We start from the raw sequence: 12,495 nt of genomic DNA, 5'->3' as shown, positions 1-12,495 counted from the left end.
TCGGCAGCACTCAAGAAAAGATTTCTGAAGAGTGACATATGTAGGCTGAATTTGCTAAAAAATGATTCATCTGGTTTTAAAATGACATATCTGTTTATTACCTGTTTATAATAGTAATCGTAGTAGTGTCCTTTTAAACGTGGATTTATTAATTGCATTGTCTTTCGTTTTTATTCATCATTACGGTCATTTACTTCGTAAATCTGTTACAGTGTTTTTTAAGTTGAACCGATAGGTCTGCTAATAATTCGTTTTTGTTAAAATAAGAGACATTGAAAATGTCGTATATGAATGAATGAATAATTTCTGATCGACAGTAGCCTACATTTCTGACGTTTATCTTGATAAGACTGGCATCCGCTAACAATAGTCTAAATGAATATAGTATTTAAAAGTAATTTTAATACTGACTTGTCCATATGCCCTTTCCCTTTAAAAGATAGGTCTGTAAATCCATCTTCGAAATGATTCAATATGAAAATATATGTTTGCATAGGTTAAGGAAGAACTAAATATTTTAACTCGTTAATTGATTTCCGGAAATAATCAAAAATAAAGAAAAATAATCGCTTATGCCATTTTTAAAGATTAATTTCTGAAATAAAAACTCTAAATCCATTAAACTATACTTCATATTTATACCTGAAACAGTGTTTTAACTGAGTTGTATAGCGCATTCTTCGCGCATGTATGCGGAGCGCCCGGTTTCCCGCATGACTTCACCGATCCAGCAGGTATAGAGTGAAGATGTGCAGGCGCTGTATGAACCTTGAAGCGCCGATGTTTCTCCTTCGGATGGCGCTCGACCTCTCCTGGTCATTATCAACGATATTGTTAGTACCAAGATCACGCGCTTATTCAAAATGCGATTGCCCAACCTAAGCCAAAGAACTACCTATATTTAGCCTAGCACCGAGGACATGACAATTATTTACTTTCTTATTAGAAATAGACGGGTATTTGGATATTTTCGGGCAGTTGAAAAATGCATAGGCCAAATTGACACTCAATTTCCATTAGAGGAAGTTGATTTAATTATTTCACATTCTCAGGCATTAAAGTGGGCCATCTTAAGGAATTAAAAGGTCAAAATAGTTTTTGTAAAATTGCCGTATCACCAGGGTTCACATTAAATACTCAATTTTTATGAAACGCACTGCCAAGGGCTTAACTAGAAAATTCTACTTGAAATATCACTACAGAAGAATTTATACACTTGCAATGATACACTGCATAGACGACATTTAATATACTTAAAAACTGTACGGATATGGTAGTTGTACTACATTATGTAATTTACTTAAAGTTGTAAGTGCCTTTTCTGTGTAAAGTACCAGGTAAATGCAGGATAATCTTGTGGGCTGTGTTTAATATATTTTCTTGAAGCGTCACTATCTGCGGAAACGGAACAGGACAAGGTTCGCACGTGGTGCTGACCAAGGTGCTGATATTTAACATTTTACTCGAGTTGGTCTTTTTTCATTGATATTTGTAGTGTTTTCTGAGCTGTAATGTTGACGTTATTCCGAAATTACTCGCAGAGCTTTGTGATGAGGCTTCATTAATAACTTTTTCGTATCTGAATTGTAATAACACAACACTTAATTCAGTTAGTATTATGTCCGGATGTCCTTGGAGAAAGCCAGGTGTAGGCTACTCTTCAGTACAGCTACAAACAGCAAACTGCTGTCTGTACGAGGTGTAAATACTTTAAACAATATTAATTTTCTTTTACCGGGTTCAAAATAAAACGAACTGACGCACCTACGACGCAATTACCTTGATCGTTATAATTTACTTTTTAGTGGTTGGGACGAGTTTGGGTTCACAGCCGGAAGATGCGTCAAATAGACAGGCAGTAACGCGAGTACCGAACCCTAATCTCTCTCCTGAGAATCAGTCGACACCAACTGGATCAATCATATATGGTCTTATTAACAGAAGCTGAACACTCCCGTCACACGATTCACTAAAAACAAAGACCAATAAACAAACAAAATTTCAATTAAAATAAGTCTCCACAAAATAGAGGAAACTTATCAACAGTTGTTTGATTTCAATTTTCCATCGCATCTCGCCGAGGTCATAATACCAACTTTATTTTCAGCGGTGCATAAATTAATTACACGCATTTAATAACCAAAATATCATTATATTCCCCCCTTAATATCATAAACGTTTTACGCCAGGGAAGCACTTAATAGTGCAGGGGGCCGTAACAGGCTATTATCCTTGTGTAATGCTATTAGAGAACCAATTATGAGCCATTATACTTGCTTTTTTGCAGTTTATGTGATTTCATCCAATCCCGCCCTCGTCTTCAAAATTTCAGCTGGTACTTAGAGCCTAATTTTCAGAAGGCTAAGAACCGGCGATGTCTGTGTTCCGGGTCCCAGATGAGTTTTAAAAGTAATTGAAAGGGTCCCGTTGCATATCATTTACTGGGAAAGAGGAAATAAATCCAAGGACCCCTTGCTGTGAACAAAATCAAAATTTGGATGTATGAGCTCTCAGCAAGCGAAGCCGTGTATAAAGTGGACCCCTAACCCATCTAATGTGCAATTACTGGTCTGACAGTCAATTTAAAATCCAGAACCAGTCATCTAGATTTTTAATATCAAAAAGCGAAGGAATAAAAAGTGCATGGCTGTCGATAAAGGGCGCGTGTGTTTGGAGATGATTTTGGGAATAACAACGCATACCACATGGCAATTGGCGAGGAAAGGTACATATTTTAAGTGGTAGGTGCGATGGAGATTTGACGGTTTTCACCACGTGGGATGCCCTGGAACACCCAGCGGGCCTATCCAAGTCACTCAGAGCAGACAATGCTGGAAATAATAAGATTATGACCAATTATGCCGCAGATTATAAAGGCAAGTGCTGAGAGGTTGGTCGTGCTGTAGACGCTTATAAAGACATCTGGTCATTCCCAGGGCTGGGCTGATTTCCCCGACAGTGTGCGAGTTTTAGTGAGAGAGACAGAGAGAGAGAACGAGAGAGAGAGAGAGAGAGAGAGAGAGAGAGAGAGAGAGAGGAGGGAAGAGAGAGAGAAAGAAAGAGGCAGACTGAGTGTACGCAGATGACCGAGCGACTGTTACTGCCGGTAACTCAGGCACGCAGGAACCGCACCATCAATCTCAGAAGGGGGCTCGCACGTCGGTTCCCAACAACTACATCAGGTACGCTTCTTCGTGTTTGAATGATGTTTTTGACTTCTACCTGAAACGGAAAGGACAACCAAGAACATTTCGTAACTGATGTTCAATTATGTTTGTGCATGAATTATTCTCTCTCGTGATTTTGCAGGTGTTTTGGCTTTCAGTTGTGAAACGGGGTTATTAATTAAATGCTGAATAATCCAATGAGACAGTTGTGTACAGTTCACCTCCCAGTGAACAGAAAATCTGTAATATACATATTTAAATTAAATACACCCCTAATTGGCAAAGAAAGGTCTAAACTCTTTGCATCCTTTTTTTCAGATCGACTGCGAACTTCACCCGTATCCAGATAAACTTTAGAAAATGTTTTACTTTCATTGTCCGCCTCAGCTGGATGGGGAATGCTGTAGGACAAATACTAGTAAGTATTTACCTTGACTCTGAGCTACGTTCAATGTTGTTGCGGAAAAGCGGGTTGTCGGAAAAATGCATCATATCCAGTTAATTTAATCAAACTGGTTTATTATAAGTGAACAGTTTCTTTTGTGTTTTTTTCGTATTGAAAGCTGACTTTAAAATTAGCGAGGCGAATGCAAATGCGTTATTCTTGTATTTTTGCCACTTGGTCGTTGTTTAAAGTTAAAATATCAAATAGTACTATTGTGTGTTGATTTAAAACAAGTCTAAATGTTTTACTCAACAAAAATATTAAGATTTTAGTTTGAAAATATCCGCGGATACATATACAAACAAATGAAGGGTTTAGTTTTACCTTTTACCGCAACATTATCGCCGCACGTGGTATATTTCTGGTTATGATATTTCCACTACAATTCTACTGGAAGCATTTTATTGTTTTTACGACCGTCGTTCTTCCACCTGGCACCATCCTTTAGGCCGAGCACTAGTGTTTGCCCTAGGGCCACGCCGGGCTGTTTTGTTGCCTGCCTGGGCACAGATGTTTGATGGCTAATCGACATCTCAATGTGGTCACGGTCGTCTCCTTCAGACCCTCTGCATTAATGTTTAACGCTGCTCATCTAAATATTTACAAAGCATGGAGCTCTGCCTACCAAGTTTAAAGCGATTTTAATGTACGGCTCTTTAAAATCGTCTTATGCATCACTAATATGCCTGAGTAAGTTTTCCCCATCGAAAATGGCGCACCAAGTCTCGAAATGTATGTTACAATAGTTAAATGATGATTCGATTTTTTAATGGGGATTTCACAATAAGCATGTTAATACCGGCTGTGAGCGTGTGTCTGTGTGTGGGTGTGTGTTTCGTGTCACTGAAGTGTCAAAATATTACTTAAAATGATATCTTTTCTGACCGTGTTTCTCAGTAAACAGCGGCTCCTTCGGAGGCCACGCAGCCGGTGACTTCGATGACGGATTTCTTAGAAGGAAACAACGCAGAAATAGGACTACGTTCACTTTACAACAGGTAGGCCACTGAGTCAAGTTGCTTAGCGTAGATGTCATGCGGCATTGATAAATATTAATCGAAAGTACAATTTTGTTTAGTAAATTATGAGCGCTATTGAGTTAACTTTGTGAGAAATTGTGAAAATCCTTTTCGTCTGTATTTGTATATACATGTATTTTTATAGCCTGTAAGTTTTTTTCTCGTATAGATATTTTTTATTGTTTTAAACTTATTTAAATTGTGACAATTCTGTATCTGTTTAATTTATTTGCCATGCAGTGTTTGGAAAAGTGTCAAAAGAAACAAGTATTTCAGTTCGTTTTTTTTTTTTTTTGTTGTTTTTTCTAATGTCCATACGAGTAATAACGATATACACAGTGTAACTTAAAATGGTTATCGTTACCGGCCGGACACCGGTGAATTTGCTGCGTTGTTTATTTCAGCTAGAAGCCCTCGAAGCGGTTTTCGCCCAAACGCATTACCCCGACGTCTTCACGAGAGAAGAGCTGGCAATGAAAATCAACCTCACCGAAGCCCGTGTCCAGGTGAGCCGACTCATGAACACACACCCCATAAAGTGTTCAAAGCACGTTTGGCCAAAGAAAGTAAATTAAGCCACTCTGTCATTTTCGTGATGCACTTTAATAACATCAACATAATGTGGAATATTAGATTAGGTTGATTAATCGGTCATTCATAATTAACTAGCGATAATGTTCTACACTAATTTGTCCGCGTCTCTAAGGTACAAAATTACTTTAATACAAATCCATTTCCGGGCTTCAGAAATAGAGGTAAAAAGCTTTCGTTCTTAAAGCCTGCTCGTTGTTGAAAGGTAGTGGGAAAATATTTTTAGCGGTAAATTTGTTCATCTCTTTGGCTCATCGAGGCAAGGACAACAAACGGGAGCGCGCTCGTGCACACCCGCCGGACGACATTAGCATTCTGCTTGGCGAATGTTTAGTGCCTTTCCTTCTGACAATTTACATTCATAGATTGGTCGGCAAAATATTCGCCGTTATACAAACATAGGCGCATGTAATGAAATTCAGTGTGTCCTATATGTAATTTCCTGCTTCCACGATTTGCTTTTGGGTTTTGTTGTGAGCGCAGATCTAATTGTACGAAATATAATAGTTTGCCTTTTTTTCCCCAGGGTCATCTTACTATCGCTTAAAACCAATGACTGCACATAGATAATGGAATTCGCTGCTGTAAATTAGGGATTGTAAACAAATTATTTCCCTCTAATCGGATTACCAGATTCGTATTATTAAATCTGAACATGAATCAGTCGCAGCATGCAGGGATATTAAACTTACATTATTATTAGAAAATAAATTTTCTTTTTGTTGTAGTGTGTAGACCTTCCTTTTAAGTGTCAATTGGCCTTGGCTGCATTAAGAACAAACTGCAAATTGAGATTAATGGGGCAATTACAGACTATTCAGACGGAGGAGATCATGACTTCTAGCTGGAAGGTGCAAGGGTGAGATAGCGCCGTGACAATTACAATCCGAATATTGTTGCCCTTCCTGTAAACTGTTGTCTTATTATTCGGAGTGAATACTATATGTTTGTGTTTGTCCGCTGACATTATTGTACCTATGGACAATACTGCCGGGTCTGCGGAGATAGGACCGCATTGTGCCCTTCGTCCATTCAAACGTGATTAATGCGTTAGAGAGCACAGTCTTAATCGAATCTGATGTTGTCAAACAATCACTAAATAGGGAAATAAACGACTTCATCACGGTTCTCTCTCAGAAGCAGGGGCACTGTCAGTAGGAAGTCATTAAAATATGATAATGAAAAATTGCTCAATTAAATGTTGTTATAGGCAATGACCTTCATTCAATTAAGATACAAGAACTTCACTGAATATGCAGAGCATTAGTGTTAGCTGAAGTTTTAAATAAGTCGCCATTTTTACGGTGAGGTGACACGATACTGGGCAGAATTAACAATAGAAAACAGATTAAACATTTTCCGTATTGAAGATGTGGTTTTGCAAGGCTGAGATTAAAACAGGAAAGAAAATGTCGTAAGACTAAAATGAAGACATTTTTGGCACACCTTTGCATGTCTGTTCACTGTCTTCACCAACCGACAGGTATGGTTTCAAAACCGGAGGGCCAAATGGAGGAAGACAGAGAGAGGAACGTCCGAGCAGGAAGGGGGCAAGGAACAGACGCGGGAAGGGACTTCTCCCGTGAGGAACCTCAATTCTCCGTCACCCGCTGACCAGAGCCGTAACAAGAAGGATCAACTAGAAATCCAGCAAAGGTACGTCATGCGTTTAGCCGTCATTTTCTACTTGGTAAAATACTATTGGAAAAATACCTGACACATGCACGTTTCCCGTTCATATTCAAGTCTGAACAGAACGGTCGGACCAGGTGGCCCATTTTTCCCGTCCTGCCTGCCCGGGACCCTGCTCAACACGGCCACTTACGCCCAGGCCTTATCCACAGTCGCGTCTCTAAAAGGTGACTTCGCCTCGTTTTGTATAGCTGCTGCTGTTGTCGTGTATTTTACCAAGATTCCTCATTTAATAATAATAATAATAATAATAATAATAATAATAATAATAATAATAATAATAATAATAATAATAATAATGTATCATACGCGTATGCTGTTTTAATAATTTCGCCTACTATTTTGGATATGTCTCTTTGCTCCGGGGCGGTTTTTTCCCCTTTACCTCCAGTAGGCGATGCTCTTGTTATCAAATCTCGGTGAACTTACTTTTTGTTTCGACTTGGGTGGGTGATTATGTTTTATCAAATTAGTATCGCATCCGTGACGTACCTTCACGCGCTGTATAATTTAAGTTTGGGTAGGACTGGTGAAATTGTACGGTAAGTTTTGGGGAGTACACACCCTCACCCTGTGGCTGTGCTTTTCCCCCTGTCCCTAGGAGGTCCCCTCTGCTCCTGCTGTGTTCCCGATCCTATGGGCCTGTCATTTTTGCCCCCTTATGGTTGTCAGAGCAACCGGACGGCCAGTGTGGCAGCGTTGCGCATGAAGGCGAGGGAACACTCCGAGGCTGTGCTGCAGTCGGCTAACCTGCTAGGGGCGGGCCAAAGCGCAGGTGTGGGTCCGGCAGCAGGTGTGGCCGTGGGCGGGAGCAGAAGCAGCCCTGGGCCCATCACCAGCAAAGCCCCAAGTCAGGAGAGCTCCCAAGATAAACCGGCGCCCGGAGCCAAGGACCCACTTGAGAAGAAGTGCAGCTTGTGAGTGCCCCCTAGAGGGCGGCCGCTGTCAGAACACTGATGCAAATAGGCTCTCTGTACAAAAGACATGAACGTTGCCCCTTTTGAGGGCTTTATCTTGTCCAAATACCATAATCTATTCGTTTCTAGTATTTACTGATTTGTGGAGTATTTGATTGTGTTTGGGCAGTTTTTAGGGAGTGGGGGTGACTCAAGGACAATTTTTTGTTACTTATATTAAATAAACAGTGTTACTGATAAGTAAAAATATAGGCCTACACCGTGTATGACTGAAGACAAAAGATTTGCACTGGATGCCTGTATTAAGTCTTGGGCAGCATGCTCAGAGAATTAGAAGTCACGATCACCTCAAAACTACCCTGGTATGCCGTTACTTCAGAATCAAGTTGTAAAATACCGATGCTTATAAAGTCAAAGATTACAAAATATTCATATAATTACAATGCGCACGTGGAAATATCATCTGCGGGAGGCTGCGTCAGGTCATTTCCTTGTATCCGTGCTTCGTAAGTATACTTTAAAGTTGAATGCATACAACGAGCTAGCTGTGTATAACATGTTGTATCATCATACGGTTACGTTTTTGTCTTGTTTTGACATGTATTTAAAACAATTAAAGAAGTAGACATTCACGTATGTCTCTTGTAGCTCATTGCTTGAGCCATCTGGCTCAAATTAATAATTAATTCACTTTCCTGTTCACTAGAGGTAAAATTGCCAGAATGGGTCTGATTATTTATTTACTTTTAGGAGCAACCTTGGTTCCCTCGTTGGTCGCATTGCCCGCAGTTTCCCAGCAAAACTTTTTTATTTTTACTAAGAAATAATTAGTCGTCATTTGCAGATGTATATTTACAGCTGTTGGTTTCTTACGGCACCTCCGCTGAGGTCATGAAATGTAGAATGTATTTAATTCTGTTTTATTCTTTCACAGTGTGTTTCCCAGAAAGAGAGATAAATAAGGGAATAGTTGTGCAAATGAAAAATATTTAAAAGGATTGTACGTGAAAAGTAGTTAGGCTGATTAAATTTCTGTCCTTGAGGATTTTCAGGAAATTACTTTTGATCGTCAATAACACAATTAAGTAAACTACACACACATTAGCATGAATAATTGATAAGAAATTATGTATTACCACGAAGTACTGATTTAATATTTTATGATGCAACGTCCGGGTGACTCGACAACACGAGATAATGTCAGGCGTCCTGCGTGATTTTTCTGGTGCTCTGCGCTGCCTACGGATTTCTTCGGCCGTTTGATAAGAAAGGTACAGAGACTAAAGTCGCAAATGTATTTTGTTTGCGGAGGACTGTGGTGTATCTGAATCAATGCCAGTGAATGCGACATATAATAAATTAATAAAATGGTCTTTGTTTTAAGAATGATGTCAGTTTGTAGCGGCCTTTCGGTTTGTAGTTGTCGAAAGTGACTTGAGAAATCTCAGCCTTACCCACCGGCTTTTTTTGGTTACGCATCTCCGGGACTTACAGACTTAGGGACTGAATCCCCGTCAGAACCCAATTAATCGAGGTAGTTTATTCACAGACTCACCTTCTTCCTGCGATGCGAGACGGTTCGCTGTTGAAACTGCATCAAAAGGCATTTTGGGTAATAACCGCTCACTTATTAAAACTTTCGACACACTGCGACAGCTTCATTTGAGTTCTGCTAATGTGTTTGTTTGTTCTAATGCATACTAATGTTTTAATTAAGAGTTTAGCCACTACCAAATATAAATGAGATAATGGTTAAATCACATTGGACCAGTAATTTGTGATTTCATAAAGATGTTGTTACGATGCTGCAACTGTACATTTGGAGTTATTGATAATGCGATGTTCTTATTAACTATTTTAATCATTTTAGAGGGGCATTATTTATATTAAATTAACTGGAGGGCTGCCAAAAATCGAACGTCTCTTTTAAGAGAAACAATAAGACATAAATACAAGTGGGATTTCCATTCTTTGCCGCATATGGGACTTTCCTCATTTGGTTGTAATTATGAAATATTGTCTGCCACAGCAGTTATGCATAAGCCCTTGAAAATAGTCGTATGTGCAGATGCCCCGCGTATAAGTTCTCATGAAGTCATCTCTAGTCGTCACTGTTTTGTAATTCCTGCATTTAAAGTAATCAATACACCAATCAATCATGCTCATCTCTGTCGGAAATTATACCAACGTAGCAGTCTTTAATGCAGTGGATAATGATGTTTACAAGCAACCCAATAACCACATGGTACTTACTCAGCACGGGGCCAGCCAGCGCCGTATCATTTTAAATTCCCATCCGAAATTGGGCCGGACCACTGCCAATACACTCTGTCTGGACCAAGTTATGAACCTTTCACGTGTTAAGGTAATCTGAAAGGGCATAAACTAGGCTACTTGAATAAATGTTTTAATCAACTTTAACTTAAATTGTCGTTCCCAAAATTTCCTGCACTTGCGCGGCGCTGTTGACATGATGAACCTGCTTGAAAATAATACAGAAACCAGGCTGATCTGTTAGTCACATCTCCTGGAGAACATGGAAAGGCAAAAATAGGGAACGATTGCCAAGGATGAAGCAGAAACATATATTGGTCTTTACCACTAGAGGGACCCAAAGTGCAGTTCTGGGCGAAACACACCATTAGATTAAAATCTCAGCTGCTCTACAATGGGTCAGTGTAACAACTCAAAATTCTGCTATATCAAAGCTTTGTTCAGATGGAATCTACCTGCCTACCTGATTGTTTATATGGAATGTGATTTTAGGATGTAACTCTGGGTTGAACCTTGGGAGGGTTGAGATCTCCACGCATTTGTGTTCATTTTTTTGGGGGGGTTTTTGATTATTGGGGGGGGGGGGTTTACAATCCCCACCCCCTTTGGTAGTACAGCACCATGGTGGGTTGCACAGTGGCCCACCCCCATTTCTGGCAATAGCATAATACCAAATGACATAATGTTTGTCTTTTGTCCATTTTTAATAAACACAATGCACTAATAATGACAGTAATGACATGTGTCCTTATTACCTTCTTGGACGATGAGTCTGACATACTGAGGTTCATTTCAGAGACTGACTACTGGGTAAGGCTGTAACAGAAAAAAATGTTTTAGTTCAGGTAACCTTTCAATGTGATGTTTTCCTTCAGTTGCTGTGAAAGACTTTTTTTTTTAGAATTTTGTAAATTATGCTTACTGTAACTTCATTACAAGTTAACGTTCAAATGAATAAGCAGATACATAGCAGCTATTTTAAGAACATTGAAATGAAGTATCCAGTGAGTTAATTAAGCAACACATAACCATTAGACATCAAGTTTAACTGGAATCAGTTTTGTCTTCATTTAACATTTACATTTATTTTATTTATCAGATGCTTTTGTCCAAAACAACATACAAGTGAGACAAATAGCACATTGCAAACATTCGTGCTGTGGAGAAGTTGCCTGGGCATGAGTGCAGCTAGGCTGGGCCTCCAAAGAATACCCAGGTCAGGGACGGATTATGGGTTGTGTGGGCCCCTGGGCAAAACATTCGCGAGGGCCCCCCACCACCACCAGCACCACCACCACCACAACCACCACAATTCAAGGGCCCTTGGCAGCCAAACGCCCTCCCTATAGGGTCAGTGGCCCTTGTAGGCAGAGGATCAAAGAATGTAGGCCCTCTAAAATAGACAAACGAAAATACATTGTTGATAAGCGTTGCAAATTGTTTTGGGCTGCACCCCAAGGGCCCCTGGGCAGCGACCCGCTGGCCCGGTCCGTAATCCGTCCCTGACCCAGGTACAAGTGTCAGCAGTACTGGAGCAGACTGTGCTATGCTGAATCAGCATTAGAGGAATGTCTCCCTTTGTGTATAATTATCAAGGTCTTTTCCCCAGTTGATAAAACCTTTAGACATGGAGGCTCAAACAGACGGAGATGCAGATCAGGCCCAGTTTCAGGCTTTTCGACGGGCCATGTGTGTGACATAGAAACATATGGGATGTGGCTTCATGTACAGATACATAGTATCTAAGCGGTGCTTAGCGTCTGTGCTACAGTGAAGTTACAAGGTACAAGGTGCTGGGCTCAATGTCTGCATATTTGATACACAGGCCGTTTGCTCTGAATGGATGTGAAGAGTCTGACTATTTAGTTTTCAAGCAGTATTGAGGTTGGTTGGTAGGAACCTTAGATTTTCAATCACAGAGGTTGAATATTTCTAATAAATACTTGGTAATTAGCTCTCCTTAGTTTGTTATCCGCTGCATGGTGTCCCACACATGTGAGGGTTTGAGAACCCAACTGCAGACAGATACTTTAAATGAGATACTTCTGTTATACATTATAGTTGAGAGCTAACATATTTTCATACTGCAAGGACCGCTAAGTACACTTCTTCTGAGAGGAAATCAAACGTAAGCTACACTGAAACAGAGCGGCAAAGTGGGTAAGGTACCAAATGTGGTAAAAAGGTCTCAGCCATAGGTGCAGCCACCTCTCTGGATACTTGTGACTTCATGTGTCCTCCATGCAATCGGGCTGAACCATATGAATGGAAACATGCTTGGGGGTGATGATTTGCAGAAGCTGAAAGGGAGATTTCGTGCGTGGGAGTAACGTAAATAAACTCGCTGAAACTCTAGAGAAGCTCCAGGCGCGGAGCCATGCTCTCCAGCT

General features: G+C 40.1%; 1 protein-coding gene across 1 annotated transcript; it reads left to right on the top strand.

Annotated features, from left to right (window-relative positions):
- Positions 1-3,046: 3,046 nt before the first annotated feature.
- Positions 3,047-8,463, top strand: drgx (dorsal root ganglia homeobox). Its single transcript, XM_049009791.1, has 7 exons — positions 3,047-3,182; positions 3,486-3,585; positions 4,510-4,610; positions 5,036-5,137; positions 6,706-6,878; positions 6,969-7,081; positions 7,516-8,463. The coding sequence occupies exons 2-7, from the start codon at positions 3,528-3,530 to the stop codon at positions 7,833-7,835; spliced, it is 867 nt and encodes a 288-aa protein (XP_048865748.1). The 5' UTR covers positions 3,047-3,182; positions 3,486-3,527; the 3' UTR covers positions 7,836-8,463.
- The last annotated feature ends 4,032 nt before the right edge of the window (positions 8,464-12,495 follow it).

Source organism: Brienomyrus brachyistius, chromosome 3 (genome assembly GCF_023856365.1).
Source record: "Brienomyrus brachyistius isolate T26 chromosome 3, BBRACH_0.4, whole genome shotgun sequence".
Classification (NCBI taxonomy): Eukaryota; Metazoa; Chordata; class Actinopteri; order Osteoglossiformes; family Mormyridae; genus Brienomyrus; species Brienomyrus brachyistius.
The sequence above is the reverse complement of the archived record's forward strand: the minus strand, read 5'-3'. Positions and strand labels throughout refer to the sequence as shown.